This window comes from Condylura cristata, unplaced genomic scaffold (genome assembly GCF_000260355.1).
Source record: "Condylura cristata isolate star-nosed mole 26May11 unplaced genomic scaffold, ConCri1.0 scaffold00008, whole genome shotgun sequence".
Lineage (NCBI taxonomy): Eukaryota > Metazoa > Chordata > Mammalia > Eulipotyphla > Talpidae > Condylura > Condylura cristata.
In genome coordinates this window covers 12,237,044-12,257,524 of record NW_004567109.1, presented here as the reverse complement: position 1 = coordinate 12,257,524, position 20,481 = coordinate 12,237,044, and the positions used below count along the sequence as shown (strand labels likewise).

Below are 20,481 nucleotides of genomic sequence, written 5' to 3'. Positions count from 1 at the left end.
TTGGTCACCAGCCCCCCCCCCCCCCGAAGCCCCCAACTCAGACCCTGTGCGAGGCCAGGCCACTCGCTGCCACCACCAGCAGTGGTCCTGGAGTCAGGTCAGGCTTCACTGAGCCTCAGCCCTTTTCATCTCTGCCCTTCATAAAACTTGAGTCACTGCTGGGGCCACGGGGTAGGGTCAAAGTTCTGGATTCTACCAGCTCTTTGGGAGGGAGGAAGATAGAGGTAGGGGAGGAGTTTGGGGGCAGTGAGGCCATTTCTGGCCTGAATTTCCCTTATGATGCTCTGGGGGTGCCCCCTGGCGAAGAGGAGCAGAAGGGAAGATAGGCTGCCCTGAGGCTGACACTAGGGGTGGGCAGTGGCCCCCCCCGGGGTCCCTGGTGCAGCCTGGAAGTCAGAGTGGAGGCTGGATCTCTGGATGGCCCCACTGCTGGGGCCACCTTTAAAAATAACTCCGGATGAATACATTAGGGAGTTTGGTATGGTGGTTAAGCTGGGGGCTGGGGTATAAGTATCTACTGTTACTGTGTGACTCTGGACAAGTTTCTTAACCTCTCTGAGCCTTTTTTTCTTCCCTCATCTGCAAAATGGGAAGGTTAGTAATGAATACTTTATTCTTTATGAGGTATCAAATGGATGGGTTTCTTTTGCTGATTCAGCAGCATGATGGATGGAAAGGTGTTTGGCACAGACTAAGCCTTCAGTGCATATGGCTGCTGCCAGCTGCTGTTGTCATTGTTTTATTATTACTATTAAAACAGAAAGTCACTGGGGAGTTTCTGGCAGCCTAGAGGTCTCCCTAAGCAGCTGTATTATTAGTCCCCATTTGGTAGAGGAGGTAGGGTGGCCCAGAGAGATCACAGGAGGCTCAGAAAGCAATCAGATGCCTTCCCCTCCGAGGGGTGAAGTTGGGTGCTGGAGCGATCACAGAATAGAAGGATGTGTCCAGAGGCTTGGCTGAGGGAGCAGGTGAGAAGACACCTGGACAGGGGTTCAGATGCGAATTCAACCTGCAGTGTGGCCGCTTAGCAATTCAGTCACCCTGGGTCAGTCATTGCTCTCAGCCCTCAGTTTCTTCATCTGTACAGTGGGGAAGAGGAGGTGTGCTCAGGTCCATTGCACTGTGTCCTGACAGGGGGCTCCTTTGAGGCCCACTGGTGGGTACACGTATGCTCAACAGAAGCATTGCTTGCTCACGTTAGCACACATGAGCCAGCAGCCAGGGACAGGCACAGTTCTTGAAGGCCCTGTGGGAATTCTGAGCCAGCATTTGAATTTTTAAAGCAAATTTTCATTTTCTCTCTTATTGGACCCTGACAGTAATCCTCGGAAGCACATACTCCTGTTAGCCCCGTTTCATGGCTGGGGGCCCTGAGCTTCAAGGGAAGAAGTGGCCTGCCCGTGAATGGCTGGCTAGTGAGTGAGTGGCAGGGCCAGAGGGCGCCCCGCTCTGCTTGAGGCCGAGGCCCGCCTTTCCTTCCCTTCCCTCCTGTGGGCCAGTGTCAGAGGGTGCTGGTTTTCTGTTCCTGGGGACTAGATCCAGGGCTCCTTGGGCAGTCCCGTCCACAGGCCGAGATCAGAGCCCTCAGCCTTCCTGCGCTCTCCTTTCCTCTTCTTCCAGGCTCGGGCCTCAGCTTCACTGCCTGAAGGATACTGCCATGGGCCACTTGAAAGTGAGGAGAGGGTGGGAGAGCAGTGTCAGGCCCATTTTACAGGAAGCAGACATCTACAAGAGCGAGTGACTTATCTGAGGTCTGCCCTCTGGCCGTGGCAGGGGCAGCCACTGATTGTGGAGAGCTACCCTCAGACCTCCCCCCCACTTTGTTCTCTTCTTCCTGATACTTCTGCAGGGAGCTGGAACACAGCGAGCCAAGGACACCTCAGGACAGCTCGCCGGGGCCCGACATGGAGGAGGCAGGTGGGCCCCTGGCTCGGGCTGAGGCCCGAGTGGTGAGCGCCACATTAATGTGGCGACAGCGGCCCCCTGCTCAGGAAGAGACCAGACATCAGTTTCATAAGGTGTCCCTGGTGTCAGCGGCCCGGATGGAAGCCGACCGGGAGGACCTGTACAGCTACCGTCGAGAGGAAATCAATGGCTTCGATGTATGGGAAGAAGAAACTGTGAAGAACCAGGGCCCCCAGGATGGGCCTGGCTCCAGGAGCTTTGAGAGTCATACACCCGTCTACTCCAGGAAGTACTCACCGCCCACTAAGGAGAAAAGGCCAGTGGGGAAGCCCAAGGAGGCCATGGGTCAGAGTGACGGCAGCTCCCCGGACCCCAGGACTCAGGCCCCGAGCCTGGGAGCCATGGCCAAGACTGAGCTTCTGGTGCCCCTGCATGGGCCCCGTGAGCCCAGCCCCCACCCAGGTGTGAGTCTCCTCAGTGGGAGCCGCCATGAGGTGCGGCAAGTGACACGCACTGTGCGGACCACCACAGTGGTGGGGGGGCAGGTGGACCGGCGGGTGAGCAGCTCTGTGACTGTGGGGTCCACACCAGGAGAGGCCCTGCCAAGGGGTCGCAACACTGTCCGCACGGTGCGGACAGTGGTCGTGAGCCCCCGGGCGGAGGGCTCGCCCAGCCACAGTCAGGCCATAGAGCTGCTAAGTAGCCTGGTGCCTGCTGAGCGTGGCTCCCCTGCCAGCCGGCTTCCCCGGCCCACGGCTGTCGTGCCAAGGAGCCCGGGTCTGAGCAGCACAGCAGGAGCCATCCTGGGGCAGCTGGATGAGACAGGGACAGCAGAGCCAAAAGACAGATCTGCCCTGGCCCCTGTGGGGATCCTGGAGGGTGGCCACCTGCCTCAGGACCAGGATCTCCTTACAGCCCACCCAGATCAAGGCCAGGGCAGAGCCCTGGATGCCAGGGCCCATGAGACCCCAAGGGTGCAGGGAGGGTCCTGCTCCAAGCTGCTCCCTCACTATTCCTCCCAGGGCCACACACCCATACCCTCCTCACCCAGACTTAAAAGCCGTCACTCTTCCCTGGAACCGGTTCCCCTCCCAGAGCAGCCTGTGGTGCCCACTCATCCCAGGACCCTGTTGACTGTTGAACCCAGGGGACTCCAGACCCTACCCTCTATTAAAAGGGAAGGGCTCACAGAGCCCCCTGCTACCACCATCCTGCCCAGGGTGAAGATCGAGGTTGTTACAGTTCCTGAACAACCTCTTGCTCCATCCTCTGTAAGAAAGAAGGCTGTCTCCAGCGTAAGGGGTCTCTCTGATCCATCTTCCCCACAGAATAAGGTTTTTCAGGACTCTGAAAATGTCTCTGTCTTCTCTAACCAGAAAGAGATAGTACAGGGCCCTACTGACCTAACCCCCTCCCGGAAAGAGGTTGTCCAGGATCCTGCTGTTCTCCCTGCCCCTGCCTCCTTAATGGACAAGGTATCCCCCAGCCCAGAAGGCTCCTCTGCCACTTTGCTGATGGGTGCAGAGAGCAGCCTAGGGCCCCAACTTGTCCCCGACTCCACTGATGACAAGATGCCCCCTGGGTCACTGAGGGAGAAGGACGCGGTGGTCCTGACCCCTGCCCTGGAGAATTTCTTGGATACCAGGCCTGATGCTCCTACTGCCTCATCCCCCAAGCCGACCAAGGTCGTCCAATGCCCAGAGGGCAGCCCTAGCTCTCCCGAAGAGGTTATCCAGGATTTTGAAGGGCGCCTGGCCACTTCCCTGACTGAGGAAGAGACTGTTCAAGATCTGCCTGATTCTGTTATCCCATCTCCCAAACAGGATAAGGTTGATCGGGGCTCTGAAGGGAGCCCCACCTCATCTCCCACTCAAAAAGAGGATGTCCAGGGTCCTGCTGTTCTCCTTGTTCCCCCCTCTGTGGACAAGATGCCTCCCAGCCCAGGGGATGCCTCTGCCCCCGTGTCAGTGAGAACAGAGACCAACCTGAGGTCCCAGCTTGTCGCTGACTCCACTGAGGGCAAGACTCTTTCAGAGCCATCAATGGAGGAGGAGGAGGTGGCTCTGACCAGTGACTTGGAGATGTTCCTGGATACCCTTCGGAACATGGACACCCCAGAGATCCTTCGCACTCATCGACTGCCACGGGCTCCACGCTCCTCCTACCTAGCCATGTATGCCACGCTGCCCGCCATTGAGGAGGATCAGTCTGTGCCGTGGGTGTTGGGACCCGGTCCTCAACTGGACGTGCCAGCACTGGAAGAGAAGGAGGAGGAGGAAGTGGAAGAGAAGGAGGAAGAAATAGAGAACCCCTATCTAAGCAGTGAGGAGAAGCTGCAGCACAAGCAGGAGAAAGCTGAGCCCAGCCTCCCCTGGGAGTCCCGCTCTGCCAGGTCCCCCCAGGTCTTTTGCTCCCCCCTGGAAATGATGAAGAAGCATGTAGCAGGCGCCAAAGGCCCCCACCCAGAGCTGGGGCCAGATTGGCAAGCCAGCAGCAGGCCCATGTCCCGCCTTGGAGGCAGCCTTCTCTTTAGCAGTCTGATGTCTACCAGCAAGGAGACATCTGCCTTGGAGCCCCTGGGCATAAAACTCTCCGCTCTGCCACCCCACAAGCCACCGGGGCTCAAGAAGGCACCAGGACAGCTGACTCTGCTCTGCAACGACAGGCCACCAGCGGAGGAGACTGAATGTCCCCAGCCCCTGGAGGGGTGGGTGAGTGAGGCCTTGGGGGAGCAAGGGAGGGTGCCTGCCTCTTGGGTGTGAGGACCATGGTACTGGAAGGAGAACCTCAGGCCAGGGGCTTGGGCCGAGGCCTTGTGCAGTGTGACTTGTGCCAGGGCACCTCTCCAGGCCTGTCTTCTACCCAGACAGCAGATTTGCACGATGGAGTCTCCAGGGCTTGGTGGCTGTGAACTGGGGAGGCTGGGGAAGAGGGACAACACACCCAGCTTCTGGGCCAGGGCGCTGAGGCCCCTGTGGACTGGGAACAAGTACCGCGTCCTCTGTGGGCCAGCTCTGGGGTGGAAGCCCATAGGAGGTTGAGATCCTTGCTATGGCAGGTGTGGGGAGGCAGTAAGAAGACCATCTCTAGATTTCTTATCCACACCCTCTACTCCAGAGCCCAGCATTGAAGACCCAGACCAAGCTGAACACCAGGCCTGGCAAGGTAGGAGGGTGGGGCAAGAGAATGGGACGGCAGGGAGGGTGGATGGGGGTGCGGCATCAGGGCTGAGGGCCTCCCTGTGCCTTGTCCAGATGGTCCTCTTCTCAGAGCCCGGTTGCCGAGGCAGCAGCAGGGAGGTCTGGGAAGACGTTACTGATGCCTCCGCCTGGGCCCGTGTAGCTTCTGTAAAGGTCATTCGCGGCTGGTGAGTGTGCCATGTCCTGCTTTTGAACCCAGGGAAGGGTGGGCACTGGGAAGTGGCCTGGTCAGCCTGGCAGAATCCCCCTCACAAGCCAGAGTCCGCCTTATGCTGCACACTCTGCTTGCCTAGTGACCGTGGGTCTCTGTGCCCACAGCTGGATACTCTATAAAGACCCAGAGTTCCAAGGTCAGAAGCTGGTCTTGCCTGAAGGAGATGCAGAACTCGGAGCCAGTGGGTCAGCGTGGAGCACCCAAGGCATCGGGTCCCTGAGGAGGGTTGTCCGGGTGAGTGGCTGGGGATGGGAGCCAGATATAGCCTGGCCGGGCCAGGGCCGGGCCCCGAGCAGAGAGACGGCCTCTATACCTGGAGTTGGGATCTCTGAGAGAGCGATCATGGGGCTGGGGAGGACAGACCGGTGGACCGAGCTCCCCGATGAACTCATATGGACTGTCTTCTGGGTTCCTGACCCCTGAGCCAACTGGGGGCAGAAAGGGTCCTGGTGGGTACTCAGCTTGGCTTGGGGAGGCAGGGGCCAGGCAGAGGCCAAGCCCCACTTTGGGAAAACATCTTGGGAGAGTGAGCTGGTGCTGGAGAAGATTCTGGTAGCACTAAAGAAATGGGTGGAAGTGGGCACGTATCCCCCGCCCCAGGGGCCCAGGTTCTCAGGCCCACAGTCAGACCCAAGGGACCAAGGGTATCTCTTCATCCCTTTGCTCATGGGTACTTTTTAATATAGGCTGTGCCAGGCATTGTGCCAGGCAATGGGTAGATAAGGGAGACCTGCTCTCTGCCCTATAGGACTCGTGCTCAAGCTGGGGTAAGGGTTGGGTTTAAAGTGGGAAGGGCACATAGCCAGATTAAGGATTTATGAACATCTGGCTGCCAAGAGAAAAGACTAGATAGGGATCCTGGAGACAGACCTGCGAGAGCTGTGGTTTCCAGCTGAGAGCACCTCTGAATTTTGAAGGAGGAGGCGTAGCTTGAAAAGGCTAATATATATACATACGTATACTGTATATGTTAATATTGCTTATTATTTTTATTATCAGTAATACACAAACCTATTATGTAATGGTCTAACATATCACCCTTCTATGTAAAGGTGATATTGTAGTGTCAGATCTGTAAAGTAGGAGCCAAACAATATTGCTCATGACACCGATTTACAAATGACTGAAATCAAGGTGACAAAACCGCCTAGCCACCAGAGACCCAGGAGAGAAAGCAGTAGCACTGAGGGCAGGATCTGTTAGGCATTTTGAGTTGTTGTTTTCGGCAGTGAAAGGCTGAACAACTTCAGAGCTGTTGCAACCTTCCTGGTAAGAAAGGACAAGGGTTGATGAGTCTTAACTAGGGCAGCGGCCCACCGGGCAGAGGGGACCAGAGTTTTCAAAGCCTCTCCAGGGAAACACTCAGATGTTTGTGGACAATTTATTGTGAGCTTCTCCCAATAAATTTATCTTCGTGTGGGAGGTAATGAGGTAGGAAAGAAAAACAAGGGCTTTGAAGTCAGGCGGCCCTGGATTCATCTGATTCACCCCCATTGATTGGGTCCCGATCAGGCTTGCGTCTGGGCCCGGGCCTGGGGGAGGCGCGGGGCAGAGCAGTGAACGGCCTGCTGCTCTAGCCTGCCGCTCAGTCCTCGGCCCTGCCTGCCACTGTGTGCCTGCAGGCGGGCGCTTGGCTGAGCCCACGCTCCTCTGCGAATGAGGTAATAACTCCCATTGGGAGCGCTCAGTGAGACGGGGCCGGGCATGCCCTGAGCACAGCCTTGGTTCAGTACATGCTTCATAGACACTGGCGCAGGGGTGAGCAACTCGGTCCTGTGAGAAAGGACCAGCCTGCCGAGGGTGTGGCTTCGTGGGGTGAGGGGCCGTGCAGGTCGGTCTGGACAGGGCAGCACCTGCACAGAGAGGAGACTGTCTCTCCTGCCCGACCCTCCACCGCCTGGGAGTCAGGCCTGCCAGAGACCAGGCAAAGGGCACTGTTGCTTGGCAAGCACCTTTGGCTGGGAACTTTGGTTTCAGGCCTCAAAGGTCTAGTGTGGGACAGGGAAGGACTTTTGTTTCAGGCTGGTCTAGAGAAAACACCCCAGCTAGCCTCCTGGCTTCTGGGGATACAGCCACAGAGGTTTCCAGAAGCCCGCTAGAGCCTTGGCTGGACAGACTTGGGGACAAGTGCTAGTGGTTACAGTCTTGGAGGCACTGACGTTTCACTGTCCTGTTCCTTTCTTCTGCAGGACTATGCTACCCCACAGATCACCCTGTACTCTGAGGAGGGCCTCAAGGGGGAGCAAGTGAAGCTCACTGAAGCCTTGGAGGATCCCCAGTGCCTGGAGGGGGCCCTGCAGGTGGCGTCTGCCACTGTCTCTGCAGGACTGTGAGTCTGGGCAGGGAAGCCTTTCACTGAACACTGACTGTGCTGGGTTTGGGGACACAGAGGTGACAGCATATAATCCTTGCCCTTAAGTGTCTAGTTGACTGTAGGGAGAAGCAAATAAACAGGAGCAATGCAGAGTTTTGGGATGAGAGAGCACAGGTTTGTGGGGGTACAGGGATGCATCACACTAGTGGGAGGTCAGAGCAGCCTTCCTGGAGGAGGAGATGTCTCCACTGAGATGAGTTGGCCCTAGAAGAATCTAAGCTTCTTGAGGATAAGGATTTTGTATGTTGTGCTTACTGCTGTATCCCTGATGCCTACAGCAGTGCCTGGCATGGGGTAGATATCCCCACATATTCCATAAATTGAACAGGAAACCGCATCTGCAAAGGCACAGAGGTGGGAGAGCTAAGCTTCAGAAGTTCAGTCTGGGCAATGAGGTTATAAATGGGGGGCTGTGAGGCCCAGGAGGAGGGCAGAACCTCCTCTTTGTGCAGTTGGGCTGTAGCGTGAGGCTAGGGGAGCTGTTGAGTGCAGGGGTCTGTGAGCAGGTACATGCGCTTGAAAGAACTCTCCAGCTGCTGTGTGAATTAGAGGCGAGAGGAGTGAAGGCCAGAGGAGGGGAGTGGCCACTGCAGATCATGGCGCTTTAAATGTTTGAGTCCCCTTGATGGGGTCTCTTGCCCCAAACTCCCTTTTCCCCTCAAAATATTCCCTTTCATCCACCAATCTGTGTCCCTAGGCATCTTGGGTACAACTGCTTCTCTGCCATCCCCCAGGTGGCTGCTGTACCCCAAGCCCTTCTTTGAAGGCACCCCCTGCATCCTGGAGCCTGGAGAATACCCCTCCTCAGAGGTCTGGGGTATTCCAGACCCCAGCATGGGCTCACTGAAGCCCATGAAACTGGTAAGAAGCAGGTGGTCCTGCAGTTTTATCCCTTCCTTGGGGGAGAGGCAGGGCCTGGGAGTTCCTACGGGAAGTGGGATAATGGACAAAGGGAATTAGACTAAGGGGTGGGGGAGAAGGAAGACATGGGATCCACCATCTTCCCCCTAATGCCCCAGGTTGGGGTCTCAGCTTTATCTCTTCTTCAGGGTTGCCCAAGTGTGGAGAAGCCAGGGGAGCCCAAGGTAAGTCTCGGTTTCAGGGCTAAGGAAGGCCGTTGGGTGGTAGGGGGCTGGGGGGCTACTGTGGCCTGGTCTAGGAGACAGGAGAGGCGTGCTCTGGGTCCAGAAGCTGAGTGTGGGAAGGTAGGACTCTATGGGCTCAGTGGGTCTGGGGTGAGTGAAGAGACAGAAGTGAGGTGAGGGCTAGGGGCCCAGTGAGGGTGAGAGAGGGCTAAGTTTGGGCTGACGCTAAGCAGAGCCTGCCTGGGCTATCTGGGAATGTTTGGGTCCAGATCACTCCCTCCAGTCTGATACCCACCCCGCTTCTTCCAGGCCGTGGTATATGAGTCTCCAGGCTTTCAGGGCCGCAGCTGGGAAGTGAGCAGAGACATCTACAACCTTCAGCAGCCAGAGGACAGCCAGAGCCCCCACCTGGACTCAGTGGGGTCCCTTCGAGTTCTGGGAGGCTGGTGAGGACTCCAGGCCTTTCCTCCTACCTCATCGGCCCCACTGGCCTCTGACCTCAGGGGTGAGCTGGGCTGCCTGGCATGAGGGCAGCTGTCTTACCCAGCTCCCCATTTCCCCAGCTGGGTGGGCTACGAGAAGGAGGGCTTCCGAGGACACCAGTATCTGCTGGAAGAAGGGGAATACGCTGACTGGTCACACTGGGGAGGCTATGACGAGGTGCTGACTTCCCTAAGGGTCATCCGGACGGTAAGCAAGGACAAGTGGGACACCCCTCTGCCCCTGGCCACAGCCAGACTTGCCGCTGGTAGGATGCGTTGGGGGAAGGCTCCTGACCCCCGCCTCCCGGCTCCTGACCCCCACCGCCCATTCCTCAGAGCACCTGGAGTGTTTCCCGAGGTCTAGTCGCTCTCCCTCCAGCTGCTCTTTCCCAAGCCACACCGAGGGCCTCACCCCCAAACCCTCAGATTTGCAGTGTCCCAGGGGTCTGGGCACCCCCGGGGGTTTCCTTCAGTGGGTGATAAAGACCTGACTGTCCCTGGGACCCAGGACTTTGGGGACCCGGCTGTGGTGCTATTTGAGGCCATGGACTTCGAGGGGCACCACGTGGAGGTGAGCGAGGCCGTACCGGACGTGGAGCTGGCGCGCTACGGCCCCCACACACAGGCCATCCACGTGCTCAGCGGCGTGTGAGTGAGCCCCCTCCCCCCACCTGGGGAACTGGGTAGGCGGGTGGGGATGGTGCCCGAGGAACTGAGGGCTACTCCTACTGACCCGCGCCCTGCCCTTCCTGCAGGTGGGTGGCCTATCAAGAGGTGGGCTTCTGCGGGGAGCAGTACGTACTGGAGAAGGGGGTGTACCGCAACTGCGACGACTGGGGCGCGGGCAACAGCGCCCTCGCCTCGCTGCAGCCGGTCCTGCAGGTGCGTGCGTGCCAGCTGCGGGGCGGGGCCTCCGCGGGGCGGGGCCAGCCCCGGGGGCGGGGCCAGCGCCCAGGCTCAGTAATTGAAACCTGAAGCCCTGAGGTGTCTCTTGAAGTCTGAAAACGTTGGTTCCTCTCTTCAGGTCGGGGAGCACAATCTGCGCTTTGTTTCAAAGGTAAGGAGCTGGTGATGGCCTGTGTCTCCTCTTCCCTCGGTCCAAACCTACCGCCAGTCTCCGGGTTCTCCAGACCTACTCCATGGCCCTCCTTCACTCTCCTCTCTTCCCTTCGCTCCTCAGATTCAGCTTTTCAATGGCCCCGACTTCTTGGGTGAGCACATCTCCTTCGAGGATGACCAGACCTCTCTGCCTCTCTCCTTCCAACCCCAGTCCTGCCGCGTTCACGGTGGCAGGTGAGCTCGCGGGGGCACGGAGCTGGGGAGGGGAGCGTGCTCCAAGGGCTTAACTCAGTTTGGAAATCCGGGCTGCAGGACCAGGGTCTAGCTTTCCAATGATTTCCTTCCTCCTGCCTCCTTGAGATTAGTTATTTCTGTCCCTAGCCATTAAGTCTTAAAAGAAAGCAAGATAAATTTTTAATGGAAAAAGTAAGGCTTGTAGGTTGCATAGTATAAAGCACCCCAATCTTGTTTCACTTATTCCTCTACTTTTTTTTTCCCCTTTAGTGTAGTATTTAAAATCCCCAACCCAACATGAAATATCACATTTAAATATTTTGATACCTATCTCTAGTAAGAAAGGACTTGTTTCTCCTCAAGTATGTACAGGTATTATCACAGCTAATAAAATTCATTTATTAATATTACCTAATTACCAGTTCATGTTCAGATTTCTGCTGCAACTAAAGCTTGTGAAGTTGTTTTCCTCAAGATCCAAACACACCCATGCGTTTTATTTGGTCAAATTGGTTACTGATAACTGTCTCCCTCCCTTTCTCTTTGTTTCACACCATTTATTTGCTTGAAGAAAATAATTTGTCCCATTAAGTTTTATATCTTCTACATGGGGCTGGCTCCTTCCTGCTGCTGTCTTTTTAACTTGTTCCTCTGTCCCCAGCATTTCCTGCAAACTGAGAGCTCTAGACACAAAGTTTTGAAAGCTTTGTAGAGGTGGTGCAAGCATTTCCCAGCGAATCACGCCACGATGTGTGTGTCTGGTTGTCCCTCATGTGATGATGTTAAGAGTCCTCCATTGTAAGAGTCCCATTTGCCTTTCACCTAATGGTGTTCAGGCACCCATTGATGATAATTGCCTAGAACATTATTTTTTTATAGGTTACAAATGATCATCTTCTAATTATTGTTATTCCTGCTATATATATTAGCTGAAATATTTCTATGAAGGAAAAATGAAAGATAGAGCTTTCAGAAAATGGAAGATAGACCTTTTGGTTCTGTTAAATAGCTTCTATAGAAAAAATAATTTGATTCTTTACTAAGGATCAATGTTTGCACCTTTCTCTCTTTCTCAGATTTCAGAATAGTTTCTCAGTTGGTCCTTAGAACCCTCCAAAGCTGATCAGTGAAGACTTTTTTAACTATAGTTATGAACTCATGGATTTTTTTGTCGTTGAAATGCTCTAATACTGACCCTGGGATTTGAATTCTTTAGGATTCCCACTCCCCCCTCCCCCCCGCCCCGGTCCCAGGGCTTCAAAATGAGGTTAGCCCACTAGAGCTGTATTAGAGTCATTATTCTTTTGTGCTGATATTGTTTCATCTTTGGCAAATGGGACCCTTCAAATGGGCTCCTGGGTCTTTTTGATGTAACCCCAATTATTTTAAAATAACTTCCTTGATTTTTCTGATATAATAAATGCTCTATTATCATTTTGTACATTTTCCCTCAAACCTAGAGTCGTCATTTCCTAAGCAACCCCAGGAAATGCTACTTATGTAGAGACCAAAACTAAAACCTTCATGCTAGTTATTTCAGAATTATAATACTAATGTTACTATAAGCAGTAGAGAAAGACCGAATGCTGTTGGGACTTCTGTGTGATTCTTTTTGCCCTCAGAACAGTCATCTATATCCCATTAGGTATGTTTTAAAGACATTTGAAATAGTACTTTTTTTCTGTATACTTATGCCACAGGTCAGTTAGGTTTATTTGTTTTAATTTTTAGGAATAACTTTTTCATTTTTACTCAATTCTAACTTTCTAATTACATAAAATGTTTGCAGTGTTAGTCACCTTGGGTTACATAAAAAAACACCAGAGATTAAATGACTTAAACAACAGGAGTTTATTTTCTCATGCTTTTGAAGGCTGGGAAGTCCAAGGCCAATTCTTTTCTTTTTTTTTTTTTAATGCATACAAAGAACTGGGGTATAGGCCAGAGGTGAGAGAAGGACATGAGAAGATTTATTAGAGACAGAGCAGGGAGTAGAACAGGTGGATCTACTGATATACACAGCCAAGGGGCCGTGTATATCAATGGGTGAGACAGGAGAGGTCTGCTGCACCATGTGGGTCAGCTCCCTGGCCAGGGAGGTCCAATGTGCTGGCCAATTCTGCTCACTGGTGAAGGCTCTCTTCCTGGCTAACAAGAACTCCTGTCTCTTCCTCTTCTTATTAGGACACTAATCCTGCCTTGGGGGCACCCCCTCATGACCTCATCTATACCTACTACCTCCCCAAGGCCATTGTGGTTAGGAATTTTGAGGTGACACAAGCATTTGTTCCATAGTCACTCCAAAGTCAAGACTTAAAACAATGGCCTGGTGGCACAAGGGGTTAAAGCACAACACTATAAAGCTACCACAGCCACTGCAGCACAAGTTTGATCCCCGGCCAGGGAGGCGACCCACATGGCATGGGGCAGCAGACCTTTCCTGTCTTGCCTGCTGCTCCCCTCAGCAGTATATGTCAGTAGATCTGCCTGTTCTGTTCCCCACTCTGTCTCTGGTGAATCCTCTACCTCTTGTATCTATGGCCTGTACCCCAGTTCCTGTACGTATATATAAATAAATCTTTAAAAAAAGACTTAAAACAAATAGCTTACCTCCCTCCCCCATAATTACTCACTTTTTTAACATTTTATTTGTCCACCATTTCTTTTCTTTTTAAAGATTTATTCATTTATGTACACAGAACTGGGGTACAGGCCAGAAGTTCAGAGGCAGTGAGAAGATTCACCAGAGACAGTGGGAAGCAGAACAGGCAGACAGATGACGTGCACTGCTGAGGGGAGCAGCGGGCGGGTCATGAGAGGTCTGCCGCGCCATGTAGGTTACTTCTGGGGCACAGATTGAACTCATGCTGAAGTGGCTTTAGATGTTTAGTGCTGTGCTTTAACCCACTGTGCTACCAGGGAGGGCCCGCTTTTCTTTTCTTTTTTTTTTTTTTTAAAGATTTATTTATTTGTGCATACAGAACTGGGTATAGGCCAGAGGCTTAGGGGCAGCGAGAGGCTTCACCAGAGACAGAGTGGGGAGCAGAAGAGGCAGACCGATGAGGTACACTGCTGAGGGGAGCAGCGGGCGGGTCAGGAGAGGTCTGCCGCGCCATGTGGTCACCTCCGGGGCAGGTGGGAATCGAACTCATGCTGAAGTGGCTTTAGCTTCTTAGTGCTGTGCTTTAACCCACTGTGCCACCAGGGAGCGCCCCCTCTTTTTTTTAAAAAAGATTTATTTCTTCAGTGCACAGCAGACTCTCCTGACCTGCCCACTCTCCCCTCAGCAGTGTATTTCAGTGGATTCACTTGTTCTGCTCCCCACTTGGTCTCTGATGAATCTTCTTACACCCTGTACCACTGGCCTGCACCACACGCTGGTCTTCTATACACACACACACACACACACACACACACACACACACACACACAATAGAATCCAAGTCAGTAAAGAAAAGGCAATGTTTAAAAATATATATTTATTTATGCATAGAAGAACTGGGGTATAGGCCAGGGGTGTAGGAGGTGAGAAGACTCACCAGAGACACAATGGGGAACAGATGTCCACCATTGATTTTTGAAGAAATATACTCATATCTAAAATGACATATAACTTTGGAAATCAAAGGTCTTTTATTTCCCTCATCCCCCCATTTCCTTACACAAAAAGCATATTATAACCTGGTGAATGTGCTACAGGTCCATTAAACTGTATGTAACCTTTAAAATAGTAAATTTTATCATGTACAAATTATATATCAATTTTTAAAAAGGAAGCATACTACGAGCACTGTTATATGCCTCATTTTTTTCACTAACTAATTTGGAGGTCTTTTTATATCCCTTTAACTCTCTTTCTCATTCCTACTTACTGCTATATTATACCCCAGATTCTTAGTCAACCAATCACTTATTGAGGGATGTTTGAGCTGTATGTGTCATTTCATGTTTCTGAAGGATGTTCTTGAGATAGATTCCAAAAAATGGGATTGCTGAATGATTGTGCATGAAGATTTTCTTGTGTTGCCAGATTTTTCTCCATACGCACAACTCGTTTAGTCCTGTCTTAAGTCTGCCCTTGGTCTCTGCTGCTGCAGAGCCTGTTCCTCCTTGACCCCTGACTGGGGGATCACATCAAGTCTGGTTCTACTCTTCTGGTACCTCAGGGGACCTAAGAAAGCCAAGGACAAGACAGGCTGAGACACCCACTCACCTCCCCTTACTCTTCCCCTTCCTAGTTGGATCCTGTTTGATGAGCAGAATTTTGAGGGTAACCAGCACATTCTCTCTGAGGGCGAGTTCCCCACTCTCACGGCCATGGGCTGTCTGACCTCCACAGTCCTGGGCTCTCTCCGGAAGGTGCCCCTGGTAAGTGCCCCCGTCCGGTTCCATTCAATCTCTGAACCTCTGGGCGGTGCTGCTGGGGATGTCCCGGATACAGAGCCTCTTGTCGTTGAAAAGGGGCTGCTGGGGTCGAATTCCCTAGGGCCACCCCCATCCCCTCAAAGGCTTCAAAGCCAGTTCAGCCCCTTCAGCTGTATCGAGTACCTGCTGAGAGAGGACCTGCAGACACTGACAGAAACCAGACACCTTCAGGGATCCCTGGGTCACGCGAACAGGAAGGGTACAGTGTGACATGGTGTGTCTAGATGCAGAAGTGGTGCAGGGACAGGAGGGACTGGCTCTCCGGGTCAGCTGGGGACTGGCCGGGTTGCCCAGGTGGAGGTTCGGGAGTGGAGGGCAGGGCCCAGCAGTGTGGCCGCAGCCACAGCCCCCACAGCAGGCGTGATGACTGGGGCTGTGATGCAGCGGGGAGGTGACACAGCCTCGTGGAGGAACCAGGGCTGGTGGGATGTGGTGACTGGCTGGCCGGGCCAGTGGCAGGGGTACGTAAGCACAGTAGCTGGGGGGTGCTTCAGGCCGTGTGACAGGCTGCTCAAGGGCTCAACGAATAAATAAATAAATCTTAAAAAAAAAAAAAAAAAACACCTTTTTGCATAAGTTATTTTTGGACAAAGGTTGATCCAGGTCACTGAGAGGACAGTATAACTACTGTCATCTCTTTTTCCCAGAGATAGAAACTGAGGCACCCAGGAGCTGGTACAGGCAGAGCCAGGTTTTCCCTGAGGCAGCTCCCGAGTCCAAACTACAGCAGAGCTAGTTCCTAGTTCTGCACCAGCTCTGGGGCCTCGAGCACATGGGTCTTCTCCAGCCTCAGTTTCCTGTCTGTTCAGCAGGGTTTAGAATAGCAGCTACCTTACAGGGTTGTTGAGAAGTTACGAGATCAGGTCGAGGGCTCAGCACAGAATCTGGCTTGTAGTAAGCCCTGAATTAATGAGAACTGCTATAGTTAACAGTATTATGATCACCATTCTTAGCAGGGCTGTTTACTAGGAAGGAACTTTAAGGGGCGAGTGGGGGGCCCAGCACAGGTTGTGACTGAAGATCTGGGGGCCACCTAGCTGGCATTATCCAGAGTCAGAGGCCCTGTGGCAGGGCAGGAGGGATGGCTTGGGAATCAGGGTGTCCACCTGGATGTCTGAGTAACGTCACCCCTTCCTGCTGTATCCGAACCCCCAGCACTTTTCAGAGCCCTCCATTTTCCTGTATGGTCTGGAGTGCTTCGAGGGGAAGGAGATTGAGCTCCACGGCGAGGCCCGGAGTCTGCAAGCAGAAGGCTTCAATGACCATGTGCTGTCTGTGCGCATCAAGGGCGGCAGGTGGGTATGTGGTGGGGGCGCCCAGGCATGCGGGCTGCTAGTGAGTGAGCTAAGGCCCATGGCCTCCGCCCTCTTATATCCTGCCCCAAGGGGGAGGGCAGATGCACACTGAGAGGGGCTCTGGGCTTCCAGGGCTTGGACCCAGCTGGGGCCCCATAAGCCCCAAATTTATTTCCCAGCCTCCCCCTCCCGGCTGGGGACTCTGACCCTGGCGGAGGGAAGAGAAGGTGGAGAATTTGCTGACATCCACACCTCCTCTTCCTCCCCCTGCCTGTCTGTCCTCCTGTGTCCCTGGGCCTGCTGGGCCCAGCTGGGTGCTGTGTGAGCACAGTGACTTCCGGGGGCGCCAGTGGCTGGTGGGCAGCTGCGAGATCACCAACTGGCTGACCTACAGCGGGACCCAGCGCGTGGGGTCCCTCTACCCCATCAAGCAGGTAGGTGACATGTAGCCTGGGAGTCTGTCTGTGTTTCCCAAACTCAGCATTTATGCACTTTTGTTATCGTTTTTTGCCACGTCGTTATTCCTCTACTTAATATTTTCCTCATGGAGTCTTTGTCACCTTCCTTTTTAAAATTTTACTTCCTCCTTATCCCAGAAATCATGTGTGTTCTTTATGCATCGTTTTCCCTTAATTTTTTTTTTAAAGATTTATTTATTTGTGCAAACAGAACTGGGGTACAGGCCAGAGGCTCAGGGGCGGTGAGAGGCTTCACTAGAGACAGAGTGGGGAGCAGAACAGGCAGATCGACGAAGTACACTGCTGAGGGGAGCAGAGGGCGGGTCAGGAGAGGTCTGCCGTGCCATGTGGTCACCTCCTGGGCAGGCTGGGATCGAACTCATGAGCAGAAGTGACTTTAACTTCTCAATGCTGTGCTTTAACCCGCTGCGCCACCAGGGAGGGCCTCCTTTAATATTTTAATAAAAACATTACCGTTCAATTTTTTTTTTTTAGTTCATAATTATTTTTTTTTTTAAAGTTTATTTTTACTACCGTTCAATTTTTAAAAAGTAAGTGTGTGTTCACAGGATTGAGAACGTCCCTCGTGGGTCAGCACCCTGCTGGTAGTCCCGCTCGGGACAGTTTCTGCACGTGCACATTTGTGCGCAGGCGCGTGGCGGGGGCTGCCAGCGGGCGCGGGGGAGGCTTTCTGTGCCCGTGACATCGAGTGCCCGCGTGTCTGTGTTCTGGAGCTGTCTCGTGGACGTGTATGTACACAGCTCTGAGTGTGTTTATGACTACGCTTGCTGTATCTGTGATACGGGGCGGGGGAGCAGGGTTCTTTGCATGAGGCTGTTTGTGGGGGTCCCGACTGTTACTGCTAGGGGAATCTTGGAGAGTTTTTGAAGCCTCACATTTGACAGATGGGGAAATAAAAGCCCAGAAGTAGACAGGATTTGCTCTGCAATCATGGGCAAGGGCTATCTCCACCGACCTCAGTTTTATCATCTGTAAAATGAGCTAATGTATATGATGCAGTTGTTTTGAGGTTGAAGACAAATACTGTGTGTACAGTTCTTTGATGGTGCTTGAGTGGTCAAGTACTCATCAAACACTAGCTGTGATTATTATTACTTTAAATTTGTTTATGCATAGAATAACCCGGGTGTTGGACAGAGGTGTGGGGGAGGGGTCGTTGAAAGGATTCACCAGAGAGAGTGGGGAACAGAACAGGCTGAGCTACTGAAATGTACTGCTGAGGGGAGCAGCCAGCGGACAGGAGAGGTCTGCTGTGCCCTGGGGGTCAGGATTGAACTCAGGCGGCAGCTGGGACAGCATGATAGTGCTGAGACTCAACCCCTGGGCCACCATGGAGGCCTGTGACTATGACCATTATTATTATCATCATCACCCCCGCCCAGCCCTCCAGCTGATGTGTGGCAGAGCCAGATGTGTCAGTTTCCAGCCCGACTTCAGAGCTCTCCCCACTGGGGACCGCGTCAACCTGAATGTATGTGGAGTCCTGTGTGCTTCCACCCTTTTAGCAAACAAGTGTCTGGTGCCTGGCTGGGTGCGTGTCTGCGTGTGTGTCTCGGTGTCTCCATGTGTTCCTACCTGCAGCAGACAGACTTCTGGGAAAGCAGTTGGACTTTGGGTATATCTTCCAGTGTGTCCCTTATATATGTCTGTGGATTTCTCTGTGGACACGGCACTGTGTGGTGTGGGTGTGTGCTATGTATGTGCTCTTGGTGTATGTGTGTGAAGGAAGGAGTGACTTAGAAGCTGGCCAAGGAACACTTGTGGACAGGAAGGAGGACGTGAATGGCAGACCAAGAGTTGAGGGTATGGAGGGTCCAGGTCAGAGAACCCCTGCCTAAGGAGCCCTGACTCTTGCTCCCCATCCTCTAGCGCAGGGTTTATTTCCGCCTCTGGAATGCAGCCCTGGGGGGATTCCTGGCAGTGCCGGACCACGTGGAGGACATGAAGGCGGGCCGTGTGGTGGTCTCTGAGCCTCAAGCCGGAGGTAGCTGCATTTGGTACTATGAAGATGGGCTGCTGAAGAACCAGGTACCAGTTCGGGGTTGGGGCAGGGACTCTAGGGCCCGGGCAATCACAGCCCCATCAGGGACCGGCCCCAATCTTGACCAGAGAGACAGAGAGGTGCACACAGATACCAGGATCCTGGGGAAGTGCGGAAAGCAGGCTGAATACCCCTGGCCGGTTTTTGCTCTTCTCTGGGCCCCATCTGCAAGAAGGTTGATTTCCCAGCTCTGAGAGCATGTGACAGTACTAGGATCCTATCACTAATCCTATTCACTCCACAAGCATTTCCTGAGCACCTACTATGTGCCAAATCCTGTTCTGGGTGTTGGGAATGCAACAATGAGAAGACTAAAATGACACCTGCTCTCCTGAACCACATCCCAGTGGCGGGTGGCAGAAACCTTGCAAAGGAGTGAAATACTTTAGGAACTTAGGAGCTAAAGAGGAAAATAAAGCAAGAAATGAGAAGCGGGAATAGCCATAGTCTGACAAGAGAAGGTGACCTTGGAGGTTGGCAGCCATGCAGGTGAAGGGTGAGTCCCAGGCAGAGGGATCTGCGTGGGCAAAGGCCCCGGGCATGTGGCCACCTGAATGGCTGGCAGAGTAAGGGAGGGAGAATGTGGCAGGAGACGCACAAGGTGGTGGTGGTCTGGGTCTTTGAAGGCCTTTGGAGGGGTCTTGCTTTTCACTTGGAATGAGAGTTAACGGTGGCTGTGTGCCAGCCCTGCGCCAAGGCCTTCCCCTGAATGCCTCATAAAACCCCAGAGTGCCCTGTGGGGCAGATTCTTTTGTACTTTTGAAATGAACGGCAATTTAGACAGCCAACAAGTATGCAGCACCCCATCTGGCGCTAAAGCCTGTGCTTTGGGAGTCAGACATGGCAGCCTTCCTAGAAGAGCTGATCTCTTCCCAGCCCTTTTCTGGTTCCTCATATTGAGCCCTCACAATAACCAGAACTTGGAGTTCCCATCCCCAAGGATCCCAGAACTCAGACGGGCTGAGATATTTGCCCAGGTCATGGTGTGTAGGAGCCAGACTCAAAGCTGGGCATGTCTTGGTTTAATGGGGTACTCATGGAGAGGAACAATGCCTGACAACCTCCTGGGGCCTCAGATGGCCCCCACCATGAGCCTACAGGTGATTGGGCCCCCCAGCATGGGCTCCAAGGTGGTCCTGTGGGCTGAGAGCCGCCTGCCACGCCAGACCTGGAGCATCAGTGAACTGGGCCACATCTGCAGTCAGATGTTCGAAGGCCAGGTCCTCGACGTGAAGGGTAAGGTGGGATTATTTGTGGTGAGGGGGGTAGGGGCGGTGGTGTTCCCAGCCCTGACCATTCCCCCCCTCTTCCCTTTCCTCCTCAGGTGGCCGTGGCTATGACCGGGACCACGCTGTGCTGTGGGAGCTGGCCAAGGACAGGGAGTCCCAAATCTGGACTGTCCATGTGCTTTGAACTTTCCTCCAAACCCCCAGCCCTGGAGGCTTTCCCTGGGGTGAAATGTTTTTATAAATTTTTTTGTTGTAATATAAGATATTTTCTAATATCTCTCCAGGTATTCTCCTTTCTGCTTACCTTGTTATGTGGGGTGGGGTAAGGATTTGGTCCCCCTTACAGTCAGTCAGGTGCCTTCTTCCCTCCTAGTTCTACTTCTGGGGCTGAGTGTAAGGCCTCCCTCTGCCACCAGAGGGCGCCCCGGGACCAGACTAACTGGTGGGCAGTTCTCGCAG

The 20,481-nt window shown here is 53.4% G+C and overlaps 1 protein-coding gene across 2 annotated transcripts; it reads left to right on the top strand.

Moving 5' to 3' along the window:
- The first annotated feature begins 1,904 nt into the window (after nt 1–1,904).
- AIM1L (absent in melanoma 1-like) lies at nt 1,905–20,309 on the top strand. 2 transcript variants are annotated; one of them, XM_012722193.1, is made up of 20 exons: nt 1,905–3,339; nt 3,550–4,616; nt 5,023–5,070; nt 5,160–5,272; nt 5,424–5,553; nt 7,509–7,648; nt 8,428–8,554; nt 8,743–8,778; nt 9,088–9,224; nt 9,342–9,468; nt 9,769–9,908; nt 10,016–10,142; nt 10,285–10,317; nt 10,441–10,553; nt 14,792–14,921; nt 16,134–16,273; nt 16,584–16,707; nt 18,622–18,780; nt 19,870–20,029; nt 20,118–20,309. In XM_012722193.1, the coding sequence occupies exons 1-20, from the start codon at nt 1,905–1,907 to the stop codon at nt 20,204–20,206; spliced, it is 4,575 nt and encodes a 1,524-aa protein (XP_012577647.1). In that variant the 3' UTR covers nt 20,207–20,309. The 2 variants fall into 2 exon arrangements, with proteins under 2 accessions (XP_012577647.1, XP_012577646.1); XM_012722192.1 differs by having other exon boundaries at nt 1,905–3,347; nt 3,534–4,616.
- Nucleotides 20,310–20,481: the final 172 nt, after the last annotated feature.

Coding starts and splice junctions, on each gene's coding strand:
- AIM1L (XM_012722192.1), top strand. CDS start 1,905: ATGGAGGAGGCAGGTGGGCCCCTGGCTCGGGCTGAGGCCCGAGTGGTG. Junction 8,555..8,742: donor CACTGAAGCCCATGAAACTG/GTAAGAAGCAGG, acceptor TCTCTTCTTCAG/GGTTGCCCAAGTGTGGAGAA. Junction 9,225..9,341: donor CTTCGAGTTCTGGGAGGCTG/GTGAGGACTCCA, acceptor CCATTTCCCCAG/CTGGGTGGGCTACGAGAAGG.